This window comes from Anolis sagrei, chromosome 3, assembly GCF_037176765.1.
Source record: "Anolis sagrei isolate rAnoSag1 chromosome 3, rAnoSag1.mat, whole genome shotgun sequence".
Classification (NCBI taxonomy): domain Eukaryota; kingdom Metazoa; phylum Chordata; class Lepidosauria; order Squamata; family Dactyloidae; genus Anolis; species Anolis sagrei.
Window position 1 is genome coordinate 183,291,976 of NC_090023.1, and position 22,691 is coordinate 183,314,666.

The following is a 22,691-nucleotide window of genomic DNA, read 5'->3' on the forward strand; positions in this document are numbered from 1 at the left end:
GTTGACAAAACGTTGTTTCACTTGGAGAGAAATTTCAAGCATAATTGGCATTTCACAAGAATGTGTGGTTCACATTATTGCTTTGCTTGGCTATCGGAAGATCTGTACACAATGGGTACATTGAAAGAACTGTGAGATACTGGTTGCGAAAACAGAGTGTAGACTTCTTCCGTGATGGCGTCAGAAACCTTGTTGGCAGAAATGTATCCAATTGTCTGGTGATTATGTGGAAAAGTGAATAGTGGTAGTTAAAGAGTACATTCTGCATTTGATTTATTAAAATATTACCATCCAGACCCAAGTAACGAAGGTGGAGATATTACTTTTCATTCAACCCTCGTATAAAGAGCTAGCAAAGTTCTGATTCAAAACTGTAGCTGCAACTGAGAAGCTCCAGTAAGCTCTTGGTCAATACAAGGAAATACAGCTACTCAGAGAGAGGAGTCAGATTATAACTTCCTTTTCCCTCTCTCTTCCTGAAATCATGGGTTACCCTTTCCTGACTTTGCATCAGCAAAGACACCCAGGAATGGCTAGGAGCTCTTTGGAACTCCATGGCCTTTACTATGCTGGCGACAATATGCAGAGGCGGCCCTAGGTAATTTTCAATGGTAAGCAAACAGTATTTTGGCGCCCCCCCCCCCCAAAACCAATCACTATCTATCTATCTATCTATCTATCTATCTATCTATCTATCTATCTATCTATCTATTAGGCCTGGGTAACAACGCAAAAATTTGTTTCTAAAATCGTTTTGTAATTGGGGGTTTTTTTTGTTTCGATATTTAAAATAATTACAAAATTTTCCAAAAAAAAAGTTCGGTATTTACGAAATTTCGTAAATATTTACAAAACATTTTGTAAAGATGGCGCCCTTTTTTTTCAATATTTTTTCAATATTTTTTAAATTTAATTATTAATTTAGTAGAATAGGGAGGAGAAATTAAAATTATTATTAAGGAGGGAAGGCAGGCACTCACTCTGGCGGGCCCTCTAATCAAGGTGGTCAGTTGAAACATTCACACCTCGCTCCAGCAGACAAGAGTCCTTTGTCCCACCCTGGTTATTATTCCACATAAATATATAAACCCTTTTTCCTACTTCCAACAGACCTCACTAGTACAGGATGCTTGCCATAGATGCAGGCAAAACGTCAGGAGAGAATGCCTCGCTCGCCCCTCTCGCTCGCCGCTCGCTCGCCCCTCTCACTCGCCATAGATGCAGGCGAAAAGTCAGGAGAAAATGCCTCTAGGCCATGGCCATATGGCCTGAAAAAACCTACAACAACCCAATCAGGGACATCTGTAATCACCTCTCAACAAAAGATTGCTCCAGGCACTGCCAGGCCATCAAATGCTAATCAAGGTGGTCAGTTGAAACATTCACACCTCGCTCCAGCAGACAAGAGTCCTTTGTCCCACCCTGGTTATTATTCCACATAAATATATAAACCCTTTTTCCTACTTCCAACAGACCTCACTAGTACAGGATGCTTGCCATAGATGCAGGCAAAACGTCAGGAGAGAATGCCTCGCTCGCCCCTCTCGCTCGCCGCTCGCTCGCCCCTCTCGCTCGCCGCTCGCTCGCCCCTGTCACTCGCCATAGATGCAGGCGAAAAGTCAGGAGAAAATGCCTCTAGGCCATGGCCATATGGCCTGAAAAAACCTACAACAACCCAATCATAGAATCATAGAATCATAGAATCATAGAATCAAAGAGTTGGAAGAGACCTCATGGGCCATCCAGTCCAACCCCCTGCCAAGAAGCAGGAATATTGCATTCAAATCACCCCTGACAGATGGCCATCCAGCCTCTGTTTAAAAGCTTCCAAAGAAGGAGCCTCCACCACACTCCGGGGCAGAGAGTTCCACTGCTGAACGGCTCTCACAGTCAGGAAGTTCTTCCTCATGTTCAGATGGAATCTCCTTTCTTGTAGTTTGAAGCCATTGTTCCGTGTCCTAGTCTCCAAGGAAGCAGAAAACAAGCTTGCTCCCTCCTCCCTGTGGCTTCCTCTCACATATTTATACATGGCTATCATATCTCCTCTCAGCCTTCTCTTCTTCAGGCTAAACATGCCCAGTTCCCTAAGCCGCTCCTCATAGGGCTTGTTCTCCAGACCCTTGATCATTTTAGTCGCCCTCCTCTGGACACTTTCCAGCTTGTCAATATCTCTCTTGAATTGTGGTGCCCAGAATTGGACACAATATTCCAGATGTGGTCTAACCAAAGCAGAATAGAGGGGTAGCATTACTTCCTTAGATCTAGACACTATGCTCCTATTGATGCAGGCCAAAATCCCATTGGCTTTTTTTGCCGCCACATCACATTGTTGGCTCATGTTTAACTTGTTGTCCACGAGGACTCCAAGATCTTTTTCACACGTACTGCTCTCGAGCCAGGCGTCCCCCATTCTGTATCTTTGCATCTCATTTTTTCTGCCAAAGTGGAGTATCTTGCATTTGTCACTGTTGAACTTCATTTTGTTAGTTTTGGCCCATCTCTCTAATCTGTCAAGATCGTTTTGAATTCTGCTCCTGTCCTCTGGACTATTGGCTATCCCTCCCAATTTGGTGTCGTCTGCAAACTTGATGATCATGCCTTCTAGCCCTTCATCTAAGTCATTAATAAAGATGTTGAACAGGACCGGGCCCAGGACGGAACCCTGCGGCACTCCGCTCGTCACTTCTTTCCAAGATGAAGAGGAAGCATTAGTGAGCACTCTCTGTGTTCGTCCACTTAACCAATTACAGATCCACCTCACCGTAGTTTTGCCTAGCCCACATTGGACTAGTTTCCTTGCCAGAAGGTCATGGGGGACCTTGTCGAAGGCCTTACTGAAATCCAGGTACGCTACATCCACGGCATTCCCCGCATCTACCCAGCTTGTAGCTCTATCGAAGAAAGAGATCAGATTAGTCTGGCATGACTTGTTTTTGATAAATCCATGTTGACTATTAGCGATGACTGCATTTGTTTCTAAGTGTTTGCAGACCACTTCCTTAACAATCTTTTCCAGAATCTTGCCCGGTATCGACGTGAGGCTGACCGGACGGTAGTTGTTTGGGTCGTCCTTTTTTCCCTTCTTGAAGATTGGGACCACATTGGCCCTCCTCCAATCTGCTGGAACTTCTCCCGTTCTCCAAGAACTCTCAAAGATGGTTGCCAATGGTTCCGAAATGACTTCCGCTAGTTCCTTCAATACTCTTGGGTGTAGTTGATCTGGTCCTGGGGACTTGAACTCATTAAGAGCGGCCAGGTATTCCTGGACGACTTCTTTCCCAATTTGGGGTTGGATGTCCTCCAATCCCTCATCCACTCCATCTTGCTGAGGTTGAAGACTCTCTTTTTGTGAGAAGACCGAGGCAAAGAAGGCATTAAGTAGTTCTGCCTTTTCCCTATCCCCTGTCAGCATTGCCCCATCTTCTCCTCGAAGAGGTCCTATCGCCTCCTTGTTTTTCCTTTTTCTACTGACATAAGAATAGAAGCCCTTTTTATTGTTTTTAATGTCCCTGGCAAGTCTGAGCTCGTTTTTTGCTTTAGCTTTGCGGACCTTTTCCCTACAGGTGTTGGCCATTTGTTTGAATTCTTCTTTGGTGATTTCTCCCTTTTTCCACTTCTTGTGCATGTCTCTTTTGTGTCTTAGCACAGTTAGAAGTTCTTTGGACATCCATTCTGGCTTCTTTGCACTTGTCCTATTTTTTCTCTTTGTTGGCACGGTTTGCAATTGCGCCTTGAGTATTTCACTCTTGAGAAGTTCCCATCCATCCGTAGCTCCCTTGTCTTTTAGTATCTGTGTCCACGGAATGCTGCTCAGCGTTTCCTTCATTTTTTGGAAATCAGCTCTCCTAAAGTCCAAAATGCGGGTTTGACTTGTCTTAGTTTCGGCCTTCCTTTGTACCTCAAATTGCAGGAGCACATGGTCACTTGCCCCTAAGGATCCTACCACTTCGACCGCATCGATCAGGTCCTCCGCATTTGTTAGGATGAGATCAAGAGTAGCCAATCCCCTTGTTGCCTCTTCTACCTTCTGGACCATGAAATTGTCTGCAAGGCAAGCGAGGAATTTGTTGGACCTTGTACTCTTGGCCGAGTTTGTTTTCCAGCAAATATCGGGATAGTTGAAATCGCCCATGACTACTACATCTCTTTTCTGTGCCTGTTTGGTCAACTGTTGGCAGAAGGGACATCTGTAATCACCTCTCAACAAAAGATTGCTCCAGGCACTGCCAGGCCATCAAATGCTAATCAAGGTGGTCAGTTGAAACATTCACACCTCGCTCCAGCAGACAAGAGTCCTTTGTCCCACCCTGGTCATTATTCCACATAAATATAAACCCTTATAAATATAGACTTCACTACCTCTGAGGATGCTGCTTGCCATAGATGCAGGCAAAACGTCAGGAGAGAATGCCTCGCTCGCCCCTCTCGCTCGCCATAGATGCAGGCGAAAAGTCAGGAGAAAATGCCTCTAGGCCATGGCCATATGGCCTGAAAAAACCTACAACAACCCAATCAGGGACATCTAATCACCTCTCAACAAAAGATTGCTCCAGGCACTGCCAGGCCATCAAATGCTAATCAAGGTGGTCAGTTGAAACATTCACACCTCGCTCCAGCAGACAAGAGTCCTTTGTCCCACCCTGGTCATTATTCCACATAAATATAAACCCTTATAAATATAGACTTCACTACCTCTGAGGATGCTGCTTGCCATAGATGCAGGCAAAACGTCAGGAGAGAATGCCTCGCTCGCCCCTCTCGCTCGCCATAGATGCAGGCGAAAAGTCAGGAGAAAATGCCTCTAGGCCATGGCCATATGGCCTGAAAAAACCTACAACAACCCAATCAGGGACATCTAATCACCTCTCAACAAAAGATTGCTCCAGGCACTGCCAGGCCATCAAATGCTAATCAAGGTGGTCAGTTGAAACATTCACACCTCGCTCCAGCAGACAAGAGTCCTTTGTCCCACCCTGGTCATTATTCCACATAAATATAAACCCTTATAAATATAGACTTCACTACCTCTGAGGATGCTGCTTGCCATAGATGCAGGCAAAACGTCAGGAGAGAATGCCTCGCTCGCCCCTCTCGCTCGCCATAGATGCAGGCGAAAAGTCAGGAGAAAATGCCTCTAGGCCATGGCCATATGGCCTGAAAAAACCTACAACAACCCAATCAGGGACATCTAATCACCTCTCAACAAAAGATTGCTCCAGGCACTGCCAGGCCATCAAATGCTAATCAAGGTGGTCAGTTGAAACATTCACACCTCGCTCCAGCAGACAAGAGTCCTTTGTCCCACCCTGGTCATTATTCCACATAAATATAAATCCTTATAAATATAGACTTCACTACCTCTGAGGATGCTGCTTGCCATAGATGCAGGCAAAACGTCAGGAGAGAATGCCTCGCTCGCCCCTCGCCCAAAATCTGGCTACCAGTACCCTCTAAAATAACCCTCTAAAATCAGAACAATAAATAAAGAGCAACACTAAAAAGGGGGGGGGGGAATTCCTGACATGAAGCAATCAGGGCCAGTTAACCGCTCCCAACAAAGGATTCCTGGGCAGCAACTAGCTCGGCTTCGAAGCTGCAAGGCCATTAAATACTCATCAAGATGACCAATTGCAACATTCACACTTACCTCAAGCAGACATGAGTTCTTTTTCCCACCCTGGACATTCCACAGATATACAAACCCCACTTGCCTAGTTACAAACAGACCTCACAGCCTCTTGAGGATGCCTGCCATAGATGTGGGTGAAACATCAGGTGAGAATGCTTCACCAAGCACCAAAGAGCATTCTGAACTCCACCAATAATAGAACTGAACCAAACTTGGCATACAGGACTTTCATGACTAACAGAAAATACTGGAGAGGGGGTTGGGAAAAATAGACCCTGACATTTGGGAATTGCAGTTTACCAAGCACCAAAGAACATTCTGAGCTCCACCAACAATAGAATTGAACCAAGCTTGGCATATAGGACTTCCATTATTACCAAATACTAGAGGGGTTTGGGGGAGGCATGTACAGAAGATGACATTTGCAGTACCTTTTGACCAGGCCTCCTTGCTGCCCTGAGAGGGGTCCAGGCTCAGCTGCAGCAGGGAAGGAAAGGGAAAGCGAAAGAAAGAGCCTGGCTGGCTGGCTGGCTGGCTGCCTCCCTCCCTCCTGGCAGCACGTGGAGGGAGGGAGGGAGGACTTCCCTCTCGCCTAGTGGGCGGGCCTGCGCTTCTCCATTAGAAGAAGGCTGTGGAGGGCGCATGGGGCCTGCAGGAGGAGGCGTGGCCTAAGGACAGAACAGCGCCCCCTGGCAAAAAAAGTATTCCGCCACCGCTTACTTCGAGTAATGGACGGGCCGCCCCTGACAATATGACACAGATAAGGATGGCTGTCCAGCAAGGCTGATCCATGCTTGGTTGCTCTGGATGACATGGAGTGTGTTCTGCTTGGACTTCTGGGAGTGGTCCAGACTACTGCCACTCTAGAGCGGCCCAACAGTAGATGGGACCTTTATAGATGCGTTCATGGCAGCATTGCAATTACACATAAATCCATAGGTAGATTCTCCAGCACAAATGCACTTATTCCTTTTTTTGAGCCATCTAAGATAATAAAAGAAGGAAAGATGGCAAGGCTGGTGAAAATACACAGGAAGGATATAGTATGATAAAGCAACATGTAGATTGTTCCAGAAATTCCATGAAAAGCAGGTTTAAGGTAGTGAAGTCTCATCAGAGAAAAGATTAGTTCTTAACAAAGTCTGCTTTTACAAGCCTCAGATTGCAAATGGCTTGAAGAACTTTGTCAGCACACATAAAATTTAGTGGAGGAACTAAAGATTTTTCTACATGTCACACACATTGTAATATAACTTCAATATATCCTTATTACCAAAGAGTCTCCTGAGTTACTTCCCCTTATTTTCATTCCTTAATTGCATAAGAAAAATAGCATCCGGAAAATAAGTTTAAATGTACACATTGTTGAAGAAACAGAAATATAGCAATGTTATCTCTGTTATTAATTTTGACATTCCAGAAGCCAGACAGAAAAAAAAATATCACTGAAAACCCAGAAGCCCACGAACGAATAAAAACTGTGCTTAGTCTTCAACTTTTCACAACTGAAACTTTTAAATTTCTCTACAGGTTTTATCACCTTCACAGCCATGCCGCAAATTGCTAAAAAAATCAAGCTCTTTATGTCCTTTTCTCCTCCCTATACATTGGTGCGAACCAAGGGACTCATGAAAATGGTTCTTTTACTTCATGATAAAGTCCAAACAGTATGTATTTTTCAGATGTTTCTTTTTCGTCATTTCATTGTATGTGTTCAGTGATGGATAGTTACCTAATGAAATATACCTGCAGGGAATATTTGTAATTATTTTTCAATATATAAATCTTTATTAGAATTTTACAAAATAGATATACAGTAGGGGAGGGTACTGGATAGGATAGCGTGATTGGTAGGGGGGGAGGGTAGGGGGGATGGGATATAGGGTTGGGAAGGAAAAGGGGTAAGGTGGGGAGGGGGGGAGTTGACTTCCCAGTCTTCCTTCCGACGTTCACACTCTCTTTCCTTTCATTCTCTTCTCGGCTCGTTTTCTTTTCCTTTCCCCCCCCCTTTAATGTTTGTTAGTATAAGTTTATGGTTTGTTTCGTCCTATTATTCTTCTAGTAGGGCCCTGTTTTTTCTTAGTGAATACTCATAAAATCTTCAAATTGCTTCCAGTTTGTTCTTTTAAAAGGGGTACCTGTGTAATCTTTTAGATAGTAGGTTAGTTTGTCCATGTTTTTCAAGTCCCAAATTTTTTGTAACCACTGGGCTAGATTCTTTTGATTTCCATCTCCTGGCGTATACAATTCTGGCGGCTGTCACGAGGTAGGTAAAGAGGTTGTCTTGGTTGGAATCCAATTCTATGTCGTCTGTGATGCCCAGCAGGAAGTATTCCGGTTTCATTTGGATTTTGGTTTTAAGTATTTCTTGGGATAGATCTTGGATTTCCTTCCAGTAGCTTTGGGCTATGGGGCAGGTCCACCAGAGATGATAGTACGTCCCCACTTGAGATTCACACTTCCAGCATTTATTCGAAGTTTTCTTATACATTAAGCTTAAGTTCTGTGGCGTCATATGCCATCTGTATATAATTTTGTAATGGTTTTCCTTCAATTCCATCGCGTAGACGTATTTCATCTTCTTGTTCCACAGTTGATCCCATTCTTTGTAGTTGATAGATCTCCCAATGTTGGTGGCCCATTTTATCATGCACTCCTTTATGACTTCCATTTCTGGAATTTGTAATTATTTTTATTAATAGACCAGGATTTTTTTTATATAATTTTCAAACTTCTTAATCTATTACAGAAGTATTATTCTCTGAAGGAAAATCCATGGCTATGTAATGCAAAACGTTTTATGTGCTGAAAATTTCCTGTGAAAGAAATAGTTTTCTTTGTAGGAATACGAATACATGAGAGAAAATAACTCCCCAGTCAGGATGTTTGTATATCAGAAGAATACTCTGGAGGAATAGTTTCACCATGCAATATGAATATCCATTCTCACATAGATATAGAGAAGAACCTTTATTCTGATATTCACTTTGTGAATAACTTTAGAGAAAAACTTGGGACTTGTCCACACTTGCAAAAAACAAAACCCAGGTTCTTACTCAGAAGTTTCCGGGACATTGCCCAGGGCTTTGAGAGAATCTGGACAGAAGAACTGAGTCTGTTCAGCCCAACCTGGTGCCTAGACTGGATACCAATGTGATCACCCGTTCCCTGAACACACATCTAGCGAGAAGAAAGGGGATTGCATTAGGAGGGAATCTCTCATCCTGCTTGTTGGTCATGCAGTTCTGATGTAAACAGAAACATCCATGATGGCTAGGAGCTTGGAAAGAACTCTGTGCTAGTTAAGAGTGGTGACAGCGATTCAGGGAAGGTTAGATGTGGGCTGCCCCGTCTCTGGGCTAACTCAACAGTAGTCCTGAAAATGAACAAAATCTGGCTACCAATATCAAAAATACTAAAATCAGGACAGTAAATAAAGAGCAACACTAAAAAAAATCAACAAGGGAATTCCTGACAATAATCAGTCAGGGCCAGCTAACATCTCCCAACAAAGGATTCCCCAGGCAATAATCAGCCAGAATTTGAAACTATAAGGCCATTAAATGCTAATCAAGGTGGCCAATTATGACATTCACATTTGCCTCAAAAAGACACAAGTTCTTTCTCCCAACCTGAACATTCCACAGCTATATAAACCTCACTTGCCTAGTTTCCAACAGACCTCACAACCTGTGAGGATACCTGCTATAGATGTGGGTGAAATGTTCTGGAACATGGCCACAGAGCCCGGATAACTCGCAGCAACCCAGTGATTCCAGTCATGAAAGCCTTCAACAACACACAATGCCTAAAGTTTTACATAATCAGATCTTATTGTTATATTTAGCAAAATCTTTATTTCCCATCACCAGGTTTTTAATATAAGTAACATTACACCATTAGAACAGAGGGCAGTTCTACTCTACCATATAATGCAGTATACACTTGCATTAGTGTGTGTGCATCCACATCAAACACTGACTGGTTTGAGTTAAAAAGCAGTAAGTTGTATAATGCAGCTGCACCCCAAGTTAAAATAAAATAGGGGAAAGTCCTGCTCTTGGTCCATGGTGTAGATCAGGGGTCCTCAAACTTTTTAAACAGAGGGCCAGGTCACAGTCCCACAAACTGTTGGAGGGCCGGATTATAATTTGAAAAAAAAAATGAATGAATTCCTATGCATACTGCACATATCTTATTTGTAGTGCAAAAACACTTAAAAACAATACAATAATTAAAACAAAGAACAATTTTAACAAATATAAACTTATTAGTACTTCAATGGGAAGTGTGGGCTGGCTTTTGGCTGATGAGATAAGATGGTTGTTGTTGTTGAGTGCTTTCAAGTCATTTCAGACTTAGGTTGACCCTGAGCGAGGGCCAGGTAAATGACATTGGAGGGCCGTATCCGGCCCCTAGGCCTTAGTTTGAGGACCCTTGGTGTAGATCTTTCCCTGTGTCTGGGCAGTGGGGACAGCCATCTTGGATCCCTATAGTGGATTGAGGATTGTGTTTCCACAGCCATCTAGGTAGGTGCTGTAGCGGTCTCTCCTTCCCCTCAGCAACCCAATCCCCCCATCTCTGAGCCCAAAAGTGTGAGAGGAAGGAAGGGGGCTTGTTCCTCCCAAGCTGCTTTGCTCAGTCACATGGGGCTAACCATGAAGTAGATATCTGGAACTCACTCCCTAAAGTCAAATTCCCTCGACTCTGGAACTCACTCCCTAAAGACATCAGACAGGCCCCAACCCTGGCAGTCTTTAGGAGGAACTTGAAGATGTGGTTGTTCCAGTGTGCCTTCCCGGAATAATGATCCCATAGCACTTTGTCCTCCAAAGCACTTTACATTTCTTTAGGTCTCTTCGTATGCCCTTCCACAAACACCACTATCACCTTCCGTCCATGTCCCAGCATTATTTCCATTTTAACTTTACATTTGCCTTCCCACTGTTTTTAATTGCGTGTTGTCTTATTGATAATGTTGTATATTTTATCGTCTATGTTTTTATTTTAATTGCTTGTGCTGTTGCTGTTTTGCTTGTATTGTTGTATTCGGGCTCGGGCTCATGTAAGCAGCACCGAGTCCCTTGGGGAGATGGTAGCGGGGTACAAATAAAGTGTTATTATTATTATTATATTATCTTGCAGATGAAGATAAATGTCAATATTCTGAATTTTTATAAGGGAATTGGGGCGTGGGAGGGGATTAGAATACTGTCGCATTCTCACATGTACTGAAACTGGTTACAGCATAGCTGTAGCCACTGTCCCAGATTGACAACACACCTGTGTAGGAACAATGCAGTACTAAACCAATATTTTGTCATACTTGTTGAAGCTGCAATAAGTGCCTGTGTAGAGCTGCCCTGAACATGAACTTGCTGCACTAAAAAAACCCCACTATTTGGACATGGTTCATGACCGCATCTCCTTTTACGAACCTACACAATCCCTTCGATCTTCTTCCGGAGAGGCCCTTCTCTCGCTCCCGCCCCCGTTGCAAGTGCAACTTGTGGGGATGAGGGAGAGGGGCTTCTCCGTGGTGGCTTCTTGGCAATTCATCCTGCCCAATTACTGTGATTTTATATAGTTTGGTGTGTTCGTTTATATTTCTTTTATATTTCTTTTTATTTTCATTATATTTTACTGTTTGTATTTTATGTAGTATATGTGCTGTACTGTTGGGCCTCATGTAAGCTGCCCCGAGTCCCTTGGGGAGATGGTAGCGGGGTATAAATAAAGTATTATTATTATTATTATTATTATTATGGTTCTTAAAAATCATAATAATTTGTATGTTTTTATTTTACAGCGTATGTGGGGCAATAAGGAATTCGTATTTTTAAGTACCAAGATGAAAACCATCAGTGCCAATTTGTGCAGCTATCCAGGAATAGACAAACTTTGTCTCCAGCTAATTTACTTTGTTGCAGGTTCTAATGAGTATAATTTAAATGTGGTAAGTGGGTTTTTTCCTTGGATAAACAAAACAACATACAATTCAAATAACCACAAAGAAGGGCAAAAATGGTAAACTGATCCATATTTTTAAAAGTTTACTAAGGGTGCATTTACACCAGTGGTTTCCAACCTGTGGTCCAGGGAACACTAGTGGTGCGCAAGAACTAAAATATGGTCCATGCCCTCACTGTTACTATACCATTGCAATGAGAGCTATGGGTCTTGTGAAACTCTCTTATAGTACCGAGGCTTATTAAATATGGTTTTCTGTGGGCGAGTAGATGGCGACTACTTAATGGCATATGTTCTGTATCAGAAACTAGAGCTGATGTGGTCTATCCAAAGCTATTTTCTGAATCAGCACCCTAAATAACCAAACTGAATCTAAAGTGGACCAAAAACTAATTTGTCACCCTTTTGGTACTAATGTTGGAGAGTGGTCCCTGGTCAAAGTGGTCCTTGGTCAAAAAATATTGGGAACCACTGATCTACACAGACCATATAATGATGCTTGAGGCTGGCTCAAGGGTGGGGTGTCCATAAAACGCACACCACCGATATGTGTTGTAACATGCATCAAACCCAAAACACCATATTAAAAAACTCACCAGGAAGTCTGCAACAAGCCAGGTAGTGTACTCTCTATTCATACACCATCTCATCACATTTTTTAAAAAATTTATAAAGATGTGGGCTAATAAACTTTTAGAATGTTATATAAAGTGGGTTTTGGACACTCCATGACAGTACTGCACTGACAGACTGACTTCAAGACTGTAGTCTGTAAAATGACATGTTAGTTTTCATTCTATCAGTTGCCTCTCAGTGTTGTTTCATTTTTTGTTTGATTTTAATGCTGTCTATGTTTCCCAAAATAGGGTTTGGGACTGCATATCCTTCATTATTACCCAAATACTCCATGTTATTCATTCTTCCAATAGTCAAAATTACTGTTTATTGTTTTACTACTTTAGGTAATAGGATATTGACATCTAAACTGAACATAAATATGTCCCATACTGAATTCATACTGAATTGTAGAGGTAGGGTGCGTGAGAGATTGTGACGCATTGCATTCAACCATAAATCTATGTTTCTATTCATATATTCATTGCTTTCGTCTCTAAGAAATATTACTAAAGTGCATTCTAGACCTGTAAATGTATGTATCTGCTTTCCCCCCAGAGTCGATCAGATGTGTATATGGGCACCTATCCTGATTTTACTTCTGTAAAAACAGTAAGACACTGGAGCCAGGTAGTTTCATAAACACTTTCTTTACTATTCCAAATGTGTCACTGTTTGATATTTGCAGAGTTTAATGTTTGGTATATGTGTGAGAATATTGACTTTTTTATTTCACATTTTAAAAAAAGTAGTTTTTTTAAAAATTACTACTCTTGATTCAGAAATTATTTTCTAAACATTTAAATATCCCAATGAAAGCTGCATAAAATATGGTATTAAATTTTGTATAAAACATTAGTAATGGAGAATGCTTGCCATTAACCAAAATAGCTAAATATTCCCAAGGAATGGGGACTATGCATATGTTATTGGTTTTTTTTAAAGCGGTTAGGAAACTATTTTTATTTTTAGCAATTGCAAAATTTTAAGAAGAGACTTCACTAAAAATTGGGTTTGGAGAATATTGGTAATTGAAATCCTGAGATGTTGAATTTGCTTGTAGCTAAGATTATGTTTGCAATTATTATGGTTTTCTTGCAAACAAACTAGTCAAATGTGAGCTAGGCAATGCTGCTATTAAGTCGTTGTTTCTCAACGTGGGGGTCGGGACCCCTGGGGGGTCATGAAGGGGTGTCAGAGGGGTCGCCAAAGACCATCAGAAAACAAAGTATTTTCTGTTGGTCATGAGGGTTCTGTGTGGGAAGTTTGGACCAATTCTATCATTGTTGGAGTTCAGAATGCTCTTTGATTGTAGGTGAACTATAAATCCCAGCAACTACAACTCCCAAATGTCAAGGTCCATTTCCCCAGTGTTCACATTTGGGCATATTGAAGTCCAACATAGATAAAAGACTCTTAGCTCTTATGATTGCTCTATATGATGACTCCTCAGTTAAAGTGAGATTAGATAACAGTGGGGCAGTCTCCAATGGAATACCTACAACTAGGGGTGTGAGACAGGGATGTTTGTTGGCTCCGTTCTGTTTTAATTTTTATATTAATGATATTGTGGAATATTTGAATATGAAAGAATGTCACAGTCCAAAGATTATGGATAGGGAGACAAATATCTTGATATATGCAGATGACATAGTATTGTTATCCACCACCCCAATCGGGTTAAGGAGGTCCCTGCAAAAACTTAGCCAATATTGTACTGAAAATGCCCTCACTATAAGTAAAGAAAAATCCAAAATAATGGTTTTTGGTAAGAAAGCTAAGGCTTCCAACTGGCACCTTGACGGGCACAAAGTGGAGCAAGTGAGGACATTTAAATACTTAGGTCTTCATTTTGCGGCATCAGGGGCATGGACCCAACATCTAAAACTAAGTATTGCAAAAGCTGATAATGCTGCACAGGCAATTCATAAATTATGCAACCACAATTACCCGGGCTCTCTGCGCCCCTTTCTGAAGGTTCTTAAGGCAAAGGTGTTCCCCATCGCTTTGTATGGAGCTGAAATATGGGGTGAGCAAGACACTTTATTGGTAGAGAGATTCCAACTGCGCCACCTGAAAATTGGCTTAGGTGTGGAGAGATCATCCCTGTCAGCTGCAGTGAGAACAGAGACTGGAGTACCCCCAATCTCCACCACAATTCTGAAGAGGCAGATCAATTGGTGGTACAAAATAAGACAAATGCAACCACACAGACTCCCAGCCCTATGCCTTCTAGAACAAGAAAACCACAAAGAGTGGTCATCTTGGCTTAGCAGATTTGGCCACACAGTTAGTAGGTTAGGTTTTGCCCCTCACGAGTTAACAAATTTTGGGGCAAAGGTATGCTCAATTGTATATCAAAGAGCTCTCGACATTGCTGCACAAAATGATCTAATGAACATAGCGCAAGCTAGAGCCACTCCATACCTGGCCAAATTTAAATGTAATGTGGGCATGGAACATTACCTCTCTTTTATACTTCCACTTTATATTAGAAAATTTTTTACCTGGGCTAGATTTGAGCAGCTCGACATTAAGTCCAAGTTGGGACGACATCAGAATATTCCCTACACAAGGAGAACCTGTGGGTGTCGTGAGGTAGATGCAGAAGTGGAGGACTCAGAACATTTTTTCTTAAAATGTCCCTACTACAACAGGATCCGGTCTTACTACCTAGAGCCTCTGCTGGAGAATCATACTTATTCAGAGAATAAGGAGAAATTGCACATCCTCCTTCAGGGCTCAGATAAAAACTCTATTTTAAAATTGACCCTTTTTATCCAAAAAGCGCTGGCCATCCGTGAGAAGATGGAAGCAGAGAGAGGCGACCTTGCTGCCATCAGCAAAACTCAAACTTAAAAACTTAATATGGACACGCCACTAGTTTTACCTACCCATGCCCCCCACTCTAACCCTATTTTAAGGAATTAAACAATTTTAATCTTTTAACCTTTTTATCTCGTAGTTGCTCAATTATTTAGGAGTGGGTTGACAGGCCAGTAGGCCATGATGCCTCGTATTCATATATGGTTTTACTGTATGTGTATGTTTTGTATGTTTTGATATGGTCAAAACTGACTAATCAATAAAGAATTGTATTGAGTATCCCTGCCAGGTTTCATCCAGATCCATCATTTTTTGAGTCCCTAGTGCTCTCTGGATGTAGGTCAGTGGTTCTCAACCTGGGGTCCCCAGATGTTTTTGGCCTTCAACTCCCAGACATCCTAACAGCTGGTAAACTGGCTGGGATTTCTGGGAGTTGTAGGCAAAAACACCTGGGGACCCACAGGTTGAGAACCACTGATGTAGGTGAACTGCAACTCCAAAACGCAAGGTCAATGTCTACCAAACCCTTCCAGTATTTTCTTTTGGTCATGGGAGTTCTGTGTGCCAAGTTTGGTTCAATTCCATCGTTGGTGGAGTTCAGAATGCTCTTTGATTGTAGGTGAACTATAAATCCCAGCAATTATAATTCCCAAATGACAAAATCAATCCCTTACAACCCAACCAGTATTCAAATTTGGGTGTCTTGGGTATTTGTGCCAAATTTGGTCCAGTGAATGAAAATACACCCTGCATATCAGATATTTACATTACAATCCATAATAGTAGCAAAATTAGAGTTATGAAGTAGCAACAAAAATCTTTTTATGGATGGGGGTCCCCACAACATGAGAAACTGTTTTAAGGGGTTGAGGCATTAGGAAGGTTGAGAACCACTGTGTTAAGTGAATCTGTAATTGGTTAAGTGACTGAACCCAAAGGGTACTCACCAATGGTTCCCCTTCATCCTGGAAAGAGGTGGCTAGTGGGGTGCTGCAGGTTTCAGTCATGGGCCCAGTACTCTTCAACACCTTTATTAATGACTTGGATGAAAGTTCAGAGGGCATGTCTATCAAGTTTGCAGATGACACCAAATTAGGAGAGATAGCTAATACTCCAGAGGACAGGATCAGAATTCAAAATGGCTTCAACAGATCAGAGAGCAGGGCCAAAACTATCAAAATGAATTTCAATAAGGACAAATGTAAAATACTACACTTAGGCAAAAAAAAGAAAGAAAGAAAGAAAAAGAAATGCAAAGATACAGAATGAAGGATGCCTGGCTTGACAAGATTCCACGTGAAAAAGTTCTTGGAGTCTTAGTGGACAACAAGATGAATATGAGCCAACAGTGTGATGTAGCAGCTAAAAAAGCTGATAGGATTTTGAGCTGCATCAAGAGTTTAGATCGAGGGAAGTCATGGTATCTCCCTATTCTGCTTTGGTTACACCTCACCTAGAATACTGTGATAACTTCTGATCACCACTGTTCAAAAGAGATATTCACAAGCTGGAAGGTGTTCAGAGGAAGGCAACTAAAATGGTGAAAGGTCTGGAGACCATGCCCTATGGGGAGAGTCTTAAAGAACTGGGTATGTTTAGCCTGCAGAAGAGAAGGTTGAGAGGAGATATGATAGTCATGTATAAATATGTGAAAGGATGTCATAAGGAAGAGGGAGCATGCTTGTTTTCTGATGCCCTAGAAACTAGGACTCAGAGCAATGGGTTCAAATGACAGGGAAAAAAAAGATTCCATCTGAACATTAGGAAGAACTTCCTGACTGTAACAGCTGTTTAGCAGTGGAACTCTCTGCATTGGAGTGTGATGGAAGCTCCTTCCTTGGAGGATTTTAAACAAAGTTTGGGTAGCCATCTATTAGGGATACTTTGTGCTTTTCCTGCATGGCAGAGGGTTGGACTAGAAGTCCCATGTGTTCTCTTCCAACTCTTTGATTCTATGATGCTGTGATTCTATGATTCGTATAATTAAAAATGTGGAAAAGTCATCAGATTGTCAGAATGCTTATAATTCTTTCCTGTCTCTCTAGATTGCTAAATCAAAAGAATTTAAATATTTTGACTATGGACATGAGAACAAAGCTGTGTATAATATGGTAAGGAAAGCAGAAAAGATAATTGACAACGCAGCTATCTTGAAATATTGTGTGATTTGGGTTGTTACTAAATGATCATTGTCTTGCAATAAATAGCAAGAACACATCAAATGAAGCAATCGAAATGTGTAGAAATTGAGTTTATATAGGGATATTAACTCCCCTCTTACTTTTCTTCTTACCTATTTTCACTTAATATATTTTACTGTTCCTCCCCCTGAAAGCGTTCATTTTTCTTTTATTTGAATATTTTTTCACTTAACAGGATATATGTAGTTTATCCCTCTCTTCAGTACACAACTTCCATAAGACTGTTTCCGAGACTGTTTTATTGTTTTAATGATTGTTTTATTTCTCCTGGATGTATTTTTTAATTTAATTTATGTCTAACTGAAGTGCATAATTGTAATTGTTTGTACTGGCGTTGAATTTTTGCTATTATTTATGCGTAAACCGCTTTGAGTCCCCCTCGGGGTGAGAAAAGCGGTATACAAATACTGCAAATAAATAAATAAATAAATAATAACTTTCATTATAAAATTTTTAAAAATGTACTACATCCAGTTTGTCAACATCATCTTTAATTTTTAAAAAATGAAATATTCACGTTTTTCACTTTTTCATATTTTGATATTATCCTCTCAAATTGGCACTTCCCTAATTTAGATACACATATGTCCTTTGGTATTGACATTTCATGACATATTCATGAAAAGGAATGCACAAAAAAGCATTATATAAAGGGAAATGAATATGAATTTGTGTGCAACTATTTCTTTAAAAAGAATACTGAACAATGTGAAGGAAAGAAAACAAGAAAATGAGAAATGTAGAAAGACTAGAATTAACAGATTCACTAATCTCTACTTAACTATGATGCTGAATATGAATATACACTTACCATTTAAGTCAATTTCAAAATGGTACTTAAAAATGGTTTTACTGTCCTAGAACAGGTTTAAGATCCAGATGTACTGATGTGAATTAAGGACTTTTTTTTAGTACGTTTTCTTGTGAGTTTTTTGCCTAGGCAATGCAGTTTGAAGCTAGCTTCAAATTACATCACATGGTCACATTGAGTATTTTCCCCATGTGGTACAAAGGTTATCCACACAACCTCTTGACTTTGCTTCATATCCCCATGTATCTTACGAGTAAGAGTGGTTATCTGTATACAGTAGTGTTAGGATTGTAACTTTTCACTACTAAAATACAGTAAAGAAACAATGACATAGCTGTTAGGCATAATGAAATCATTGTGTAAACCAGCATTTTAAGTTTTCAAGCATATTATGACAAGAACATTAAAAATTAAATGTGCATTTGATTGTAAATGTGTCTTCTTAGCAAGTTTGAATAGACCTGGAGGTTTATGTAAAATAATCAGCCTTCAAATGTCATATATATGTCATGTGCGAGTTTTATTACTTACTATTAGGGAAGAAATACAGGTATAATAGATAATAAGATGGAAATAACTCTCAAAGAATATTTTTTAATGGCCTAGTGTATTCCAGTAAAGAATTCTGATGATACAATAGAGTCTCGCTTATCCAACATAAACAGGTCGACAGAACATTGGATAAGCGAAAATGTTGGATAATAAGGAGGGATTAAGGAAAAACCTATTAAACCTCAAATTACGTTATGATTTTACAAATTAAGTACCAAAACATCATGTTTTACAACAACTTGACAGAAAAAGCAGTTCAGAACATGGTAACGTTATGTAGTAATTACTGTATTTACGAATTTAGCACCAAAACATCGCAATGTGTTGAAACAGCTGTGGATTCGGGTGGGAGAGGCAGACTGCGTTGGATAATACAGAATATTGGAAGAGAGAAGGTTGGATAAGCGAGACTCTACTGCGCTGTAAGATGAATGGTATGGAGAAAAAGAAAAAAAAATTAAAATAATATTTCTGTTTTATCCTCCCCCACCCCCCACCCCCAACAGACCAAGCCTCCATTTTATAAAATAGAAGAGATGGTTGTGCCAACAGCCGTATGGAGCGGTGGAAAGGATATTATTGCAAATTCAAAGGACATTGAAGAATTGCTGCCTCGAATCACTAATTTAGTTTTCTACAAAAATATTCCTAGCTGGCACCACGCTGATTTTCTTTGGGGTCTTGATGCTCCCAATCAACTTTATACTGATGTGCTTGAGCTGATGGAGAAATACAAATAAAAAACTTAATATAGAGTGTAAATTACATGTATTGCATGTCAACAGTGAAACTTTATTTTCATATTATGTCAGAAAACCTCTTTTCACACAACTCCTGAATTATACATTAATGAAAATATGAGTTTACTTACTATTTACTACTTCTTCGCTGGTTAGTCCCAACTGTAAACCTGCACCAGGCAGCAGATTTGTAAGGCACTTCTTTTACTAGAATGGACTCAATATTACTGATATGTTGTGTATTGTGTGTATTATTTTTCTCTCTGTTTATTACTGTTCTGTCTGTTTGAAAGGCCGCCTTGAGTGACCTTCGGGCAGAGAAAGGCAGGACAGAAATACTGTAAATAAATAAATCTATATAAATAAAAATGTAATGTTTGTTTGTGGGATTAACATAACTCAAAAACCACTAGACGATTTGACACCTATCAAGCCAGAGCACCCGGAGGCGCAGTGGTTAAACCCCTGTGCCGACAGGACTGAAGACCGACAGGTCGCAGGTTCAAATCCGGGGAGAGGTGGATGAGCTCCTTCTATCAACTCCAACTCTTCATGCGGGGACTTGAGAGAAGCCTTCCACAAGGATGATAAAAACATCAAATCATCCGGGTGTCCCCTGGGCAACGTCCTTGCAGACGGCCAATTCTCTCACACCCGAAGCGACTTGCAGTTTCTCAAGTCGCTCCTGACATGACAAAAAAACAAACCTATCAAGTTGATGAGTGATCATCACTCATAAAAACACTAAAAAACACAGCGAAAGAGATTGTAAAAGCAAAAAAACCCTATATTACAACGCATGTGCAAAACCACAAATATGCACATATACACAAATATATGCACACATATATAGACACACAAAACACATATACACAGACTGGGCCACAGCAATGTGTGTTAGGGGACAGCTAGGAAATACAGGTACAGTCTTACAGATTTGCATCTACATAGGGCTTTGCTAGTCTAAAAATTTGTCATTGTTAAATTTAGGGGAGGAAATGTTCATTGCTTACTACTTCAAGGCGGTCTTTTTATACACTGCCATATAATATCCAGATCATTTGCTTTGAACTGGATTATAGTGTAGACTCATATAGTTCAAAGCAGATAATATGGATTATCTGCTTTGATAATCTGGATTATATGGCAGTGTAGAAGGGGCCTGAGGAAATAAAAGGAGATACCAAAGCCAATCCTCGTCCAGAGCACTGTTTAGTCAAGGGCCAGTGCTATATATCACAAGTATATATTTTTTCTTTAGGAAAATTTTTAAATAGGCAAGAAAATGTAGTCACCTCCATATGTATTGCAAATCCCACAGATATGTTTGTAGAGTTCACATTCCACAGGAAGGCGTGGAACTGGCAATGCTGGCACCCTTTTATTATCTGCTGTGTCTTCTGTAATTTGATTTTGATTGGTGGCTTGCTTATTCTTATCCTCTCTCCACCTTACGTAGGTTGGGTATGGACAATAGATGGTTTTATCACAGCATAGGATGGGATAGAAACTGCCACAGGGATAGAAACTAGAGCTGTTTCTTTCTTCAGAAGAGACTGGGAGCTGCAAGAATTTCCTGCATCACATTTGTGGAGACTGAAATTGGTAGGGAGAGCCAGTCAGGGATGAAGACAAACGCTTTGGCACCATGAAAACATTGGGTACCATAAAGTATTCTTGAATAAAACTCCTTCCCAATCTCTTATAACAGAGTTTATAATTATTTCTTATTTTAAAAATCCTTCTAGTATTCTTCTAAATTGAGTAGGTGGTGGAAGGTATATGCAGGGTGAATAAAAATAGGGCAGTTGATCAGTACTGTGCATCGAGAAAAAACACAGTAGGGAGATAGTTCACTAAAATAATAAGTAATTGAACATTCCTGTAGATTGCTCCCTCTTAATTAGCTATGTGTAAATAATATAACTAAAAGTGGTCCAAACATGAGAAATTAAGTTGTCCTTCCACCTTCGTGGGAGTTAGGGGTGCAGCTCCCACATGAAAGTGGGAAAAGTGAATATTTCTGCTGGGAGTGAATAGGGGTACCTATGCTGTGGTCTTGGAGGTGGGGGGAGCAGTTCCATCCACCATACCACTTACTATGCAGATTCCAGCTCTTTCCCCCTTTCTGCATATCTGGTGCCTCTCTATCGTGTGAGCTAAGGAAAGACGATATGGAGTGGATCGGTAATACACAGCAAACCAGAAAGAGAACTGACCACAGTGGACGAGACTTCTCCTCCTCTTCCTGTGTATGCCCACCACTACAGAATGCCCCCCCCCATCCCATTAACTGGAAAATTCCCAAAATCAGGGTTGGGGGGGGGGGGGCTTACTTTTTCATTTCTGCATTATTTGGTCCATTGGCGCCAATGGGGGAACATTAGAAACTTGTTTCTCTGTCAGTTTCAGGCCTATAAGCATCAATCTTGCCTCAGTTGTAGGGCAAATTTACAATTGCAGGCCTGCCAAGTTTCAGAATATTGCACTAACCCACTGATTTTGGGGATTTTTAAAATATATATATACTATAACATCTTTTTTTAAAAAAAAATCACAAGTGGGGACTCATGCCACAAGAATAGAGGAGAATGGACACTCATCAGGCCTCGGATTGGCGGAGAAAGAAAGTGAGAAACACACAGAGAGAAATACCTCAACTCCCATCATGCCCTGGGAGGGAGCACACAGGCTTCTTAAATGCCCAAACCACACAGTGCTGCTGGTAAAGCAAGTTCCCATTTGCTTCAAGTGGGCACTGGAGGGGGGGGGCTTTGGGAAGGGGTGGAGAAGGCTGCCTGGGAAGAAAGAAGAGAAGGAACCACAATGTGCCTGATTTGAAAGGCTACCGCTTCTGCCTTAGGTAGAATGTTGCTCAACCCCATTAGCCCAAACTATCTGGGTGCTGTGATCCATATCGGCTAAGGCCCACTATTGGGGATTCAGCAGGGATCATCTAAACCCTCCAAATACAGTACACCAAACGATATCATGCACACCCCTAATAGTTACCAATTGAGGAAAACATTTCATGCATATAATAAAGTGAACTATAATCCACAAAATATTAAGTCTGGGAGTTAGTAGTGAATTTGAGACTTGATTGGGCAGTTAGTTAGAACAAGTTCATATCTCATAGACTTGGGTACAGACAATAACCCATGTCATTGGACTTTAGAGAAATGTGAGAGAAATAAGGTTGGACACTGTGAAAGCCACCCACTACATGGCTACCAGCCTCCTCCTAGTAAACTCAAATCAAGGAAAAGCTTTATGAGAACTACCATTCCTGTTAGTGCCCCCCCCCCCCCAGCAACAGCAACGCTATCCCTCTGGGCAGCTAAACC

At 40.9% G+C, this 22,691-nt stretch overlaps 1 protein-coding gene across 1 annotated transcript in view; it reads left to right on the top strand.

The window, feature by feature from the left end:
• The window catches only part of LOC132771121 (lipase member M-like), a 41,983-nt gene extending 22,499 nt beyond the window's left edge, over positions 1-19,484 (top strand). Inside the window, exons 6-10 of the mRNA XM_060768769.2 lie at positions 7,160-7,296; positions 11,439-11,585; positions 12,773-12,844; positions 17,086-17,151; positions 19,111-19,484. Of these exons, the coding sequence (XP_060624752.2) occupies positions 7,160-7,296; positions 11,439-11,585; positions 12,773-12,844; positions 17,086-17,151; positions 19,111-19,344 (656 nt within the window). The 3' untranslated portion in view covers positions 19,345-19,484. The remainder of the gene's footprint in view (positions 1-7,159; positions 7,297-11,438; positions 11,586-12,772; positions 12,845-17,085; positions 17,152-19,110) is intronic.
• Positions 19,485-22,691: the final 3,207 nt, after the last annotated feature.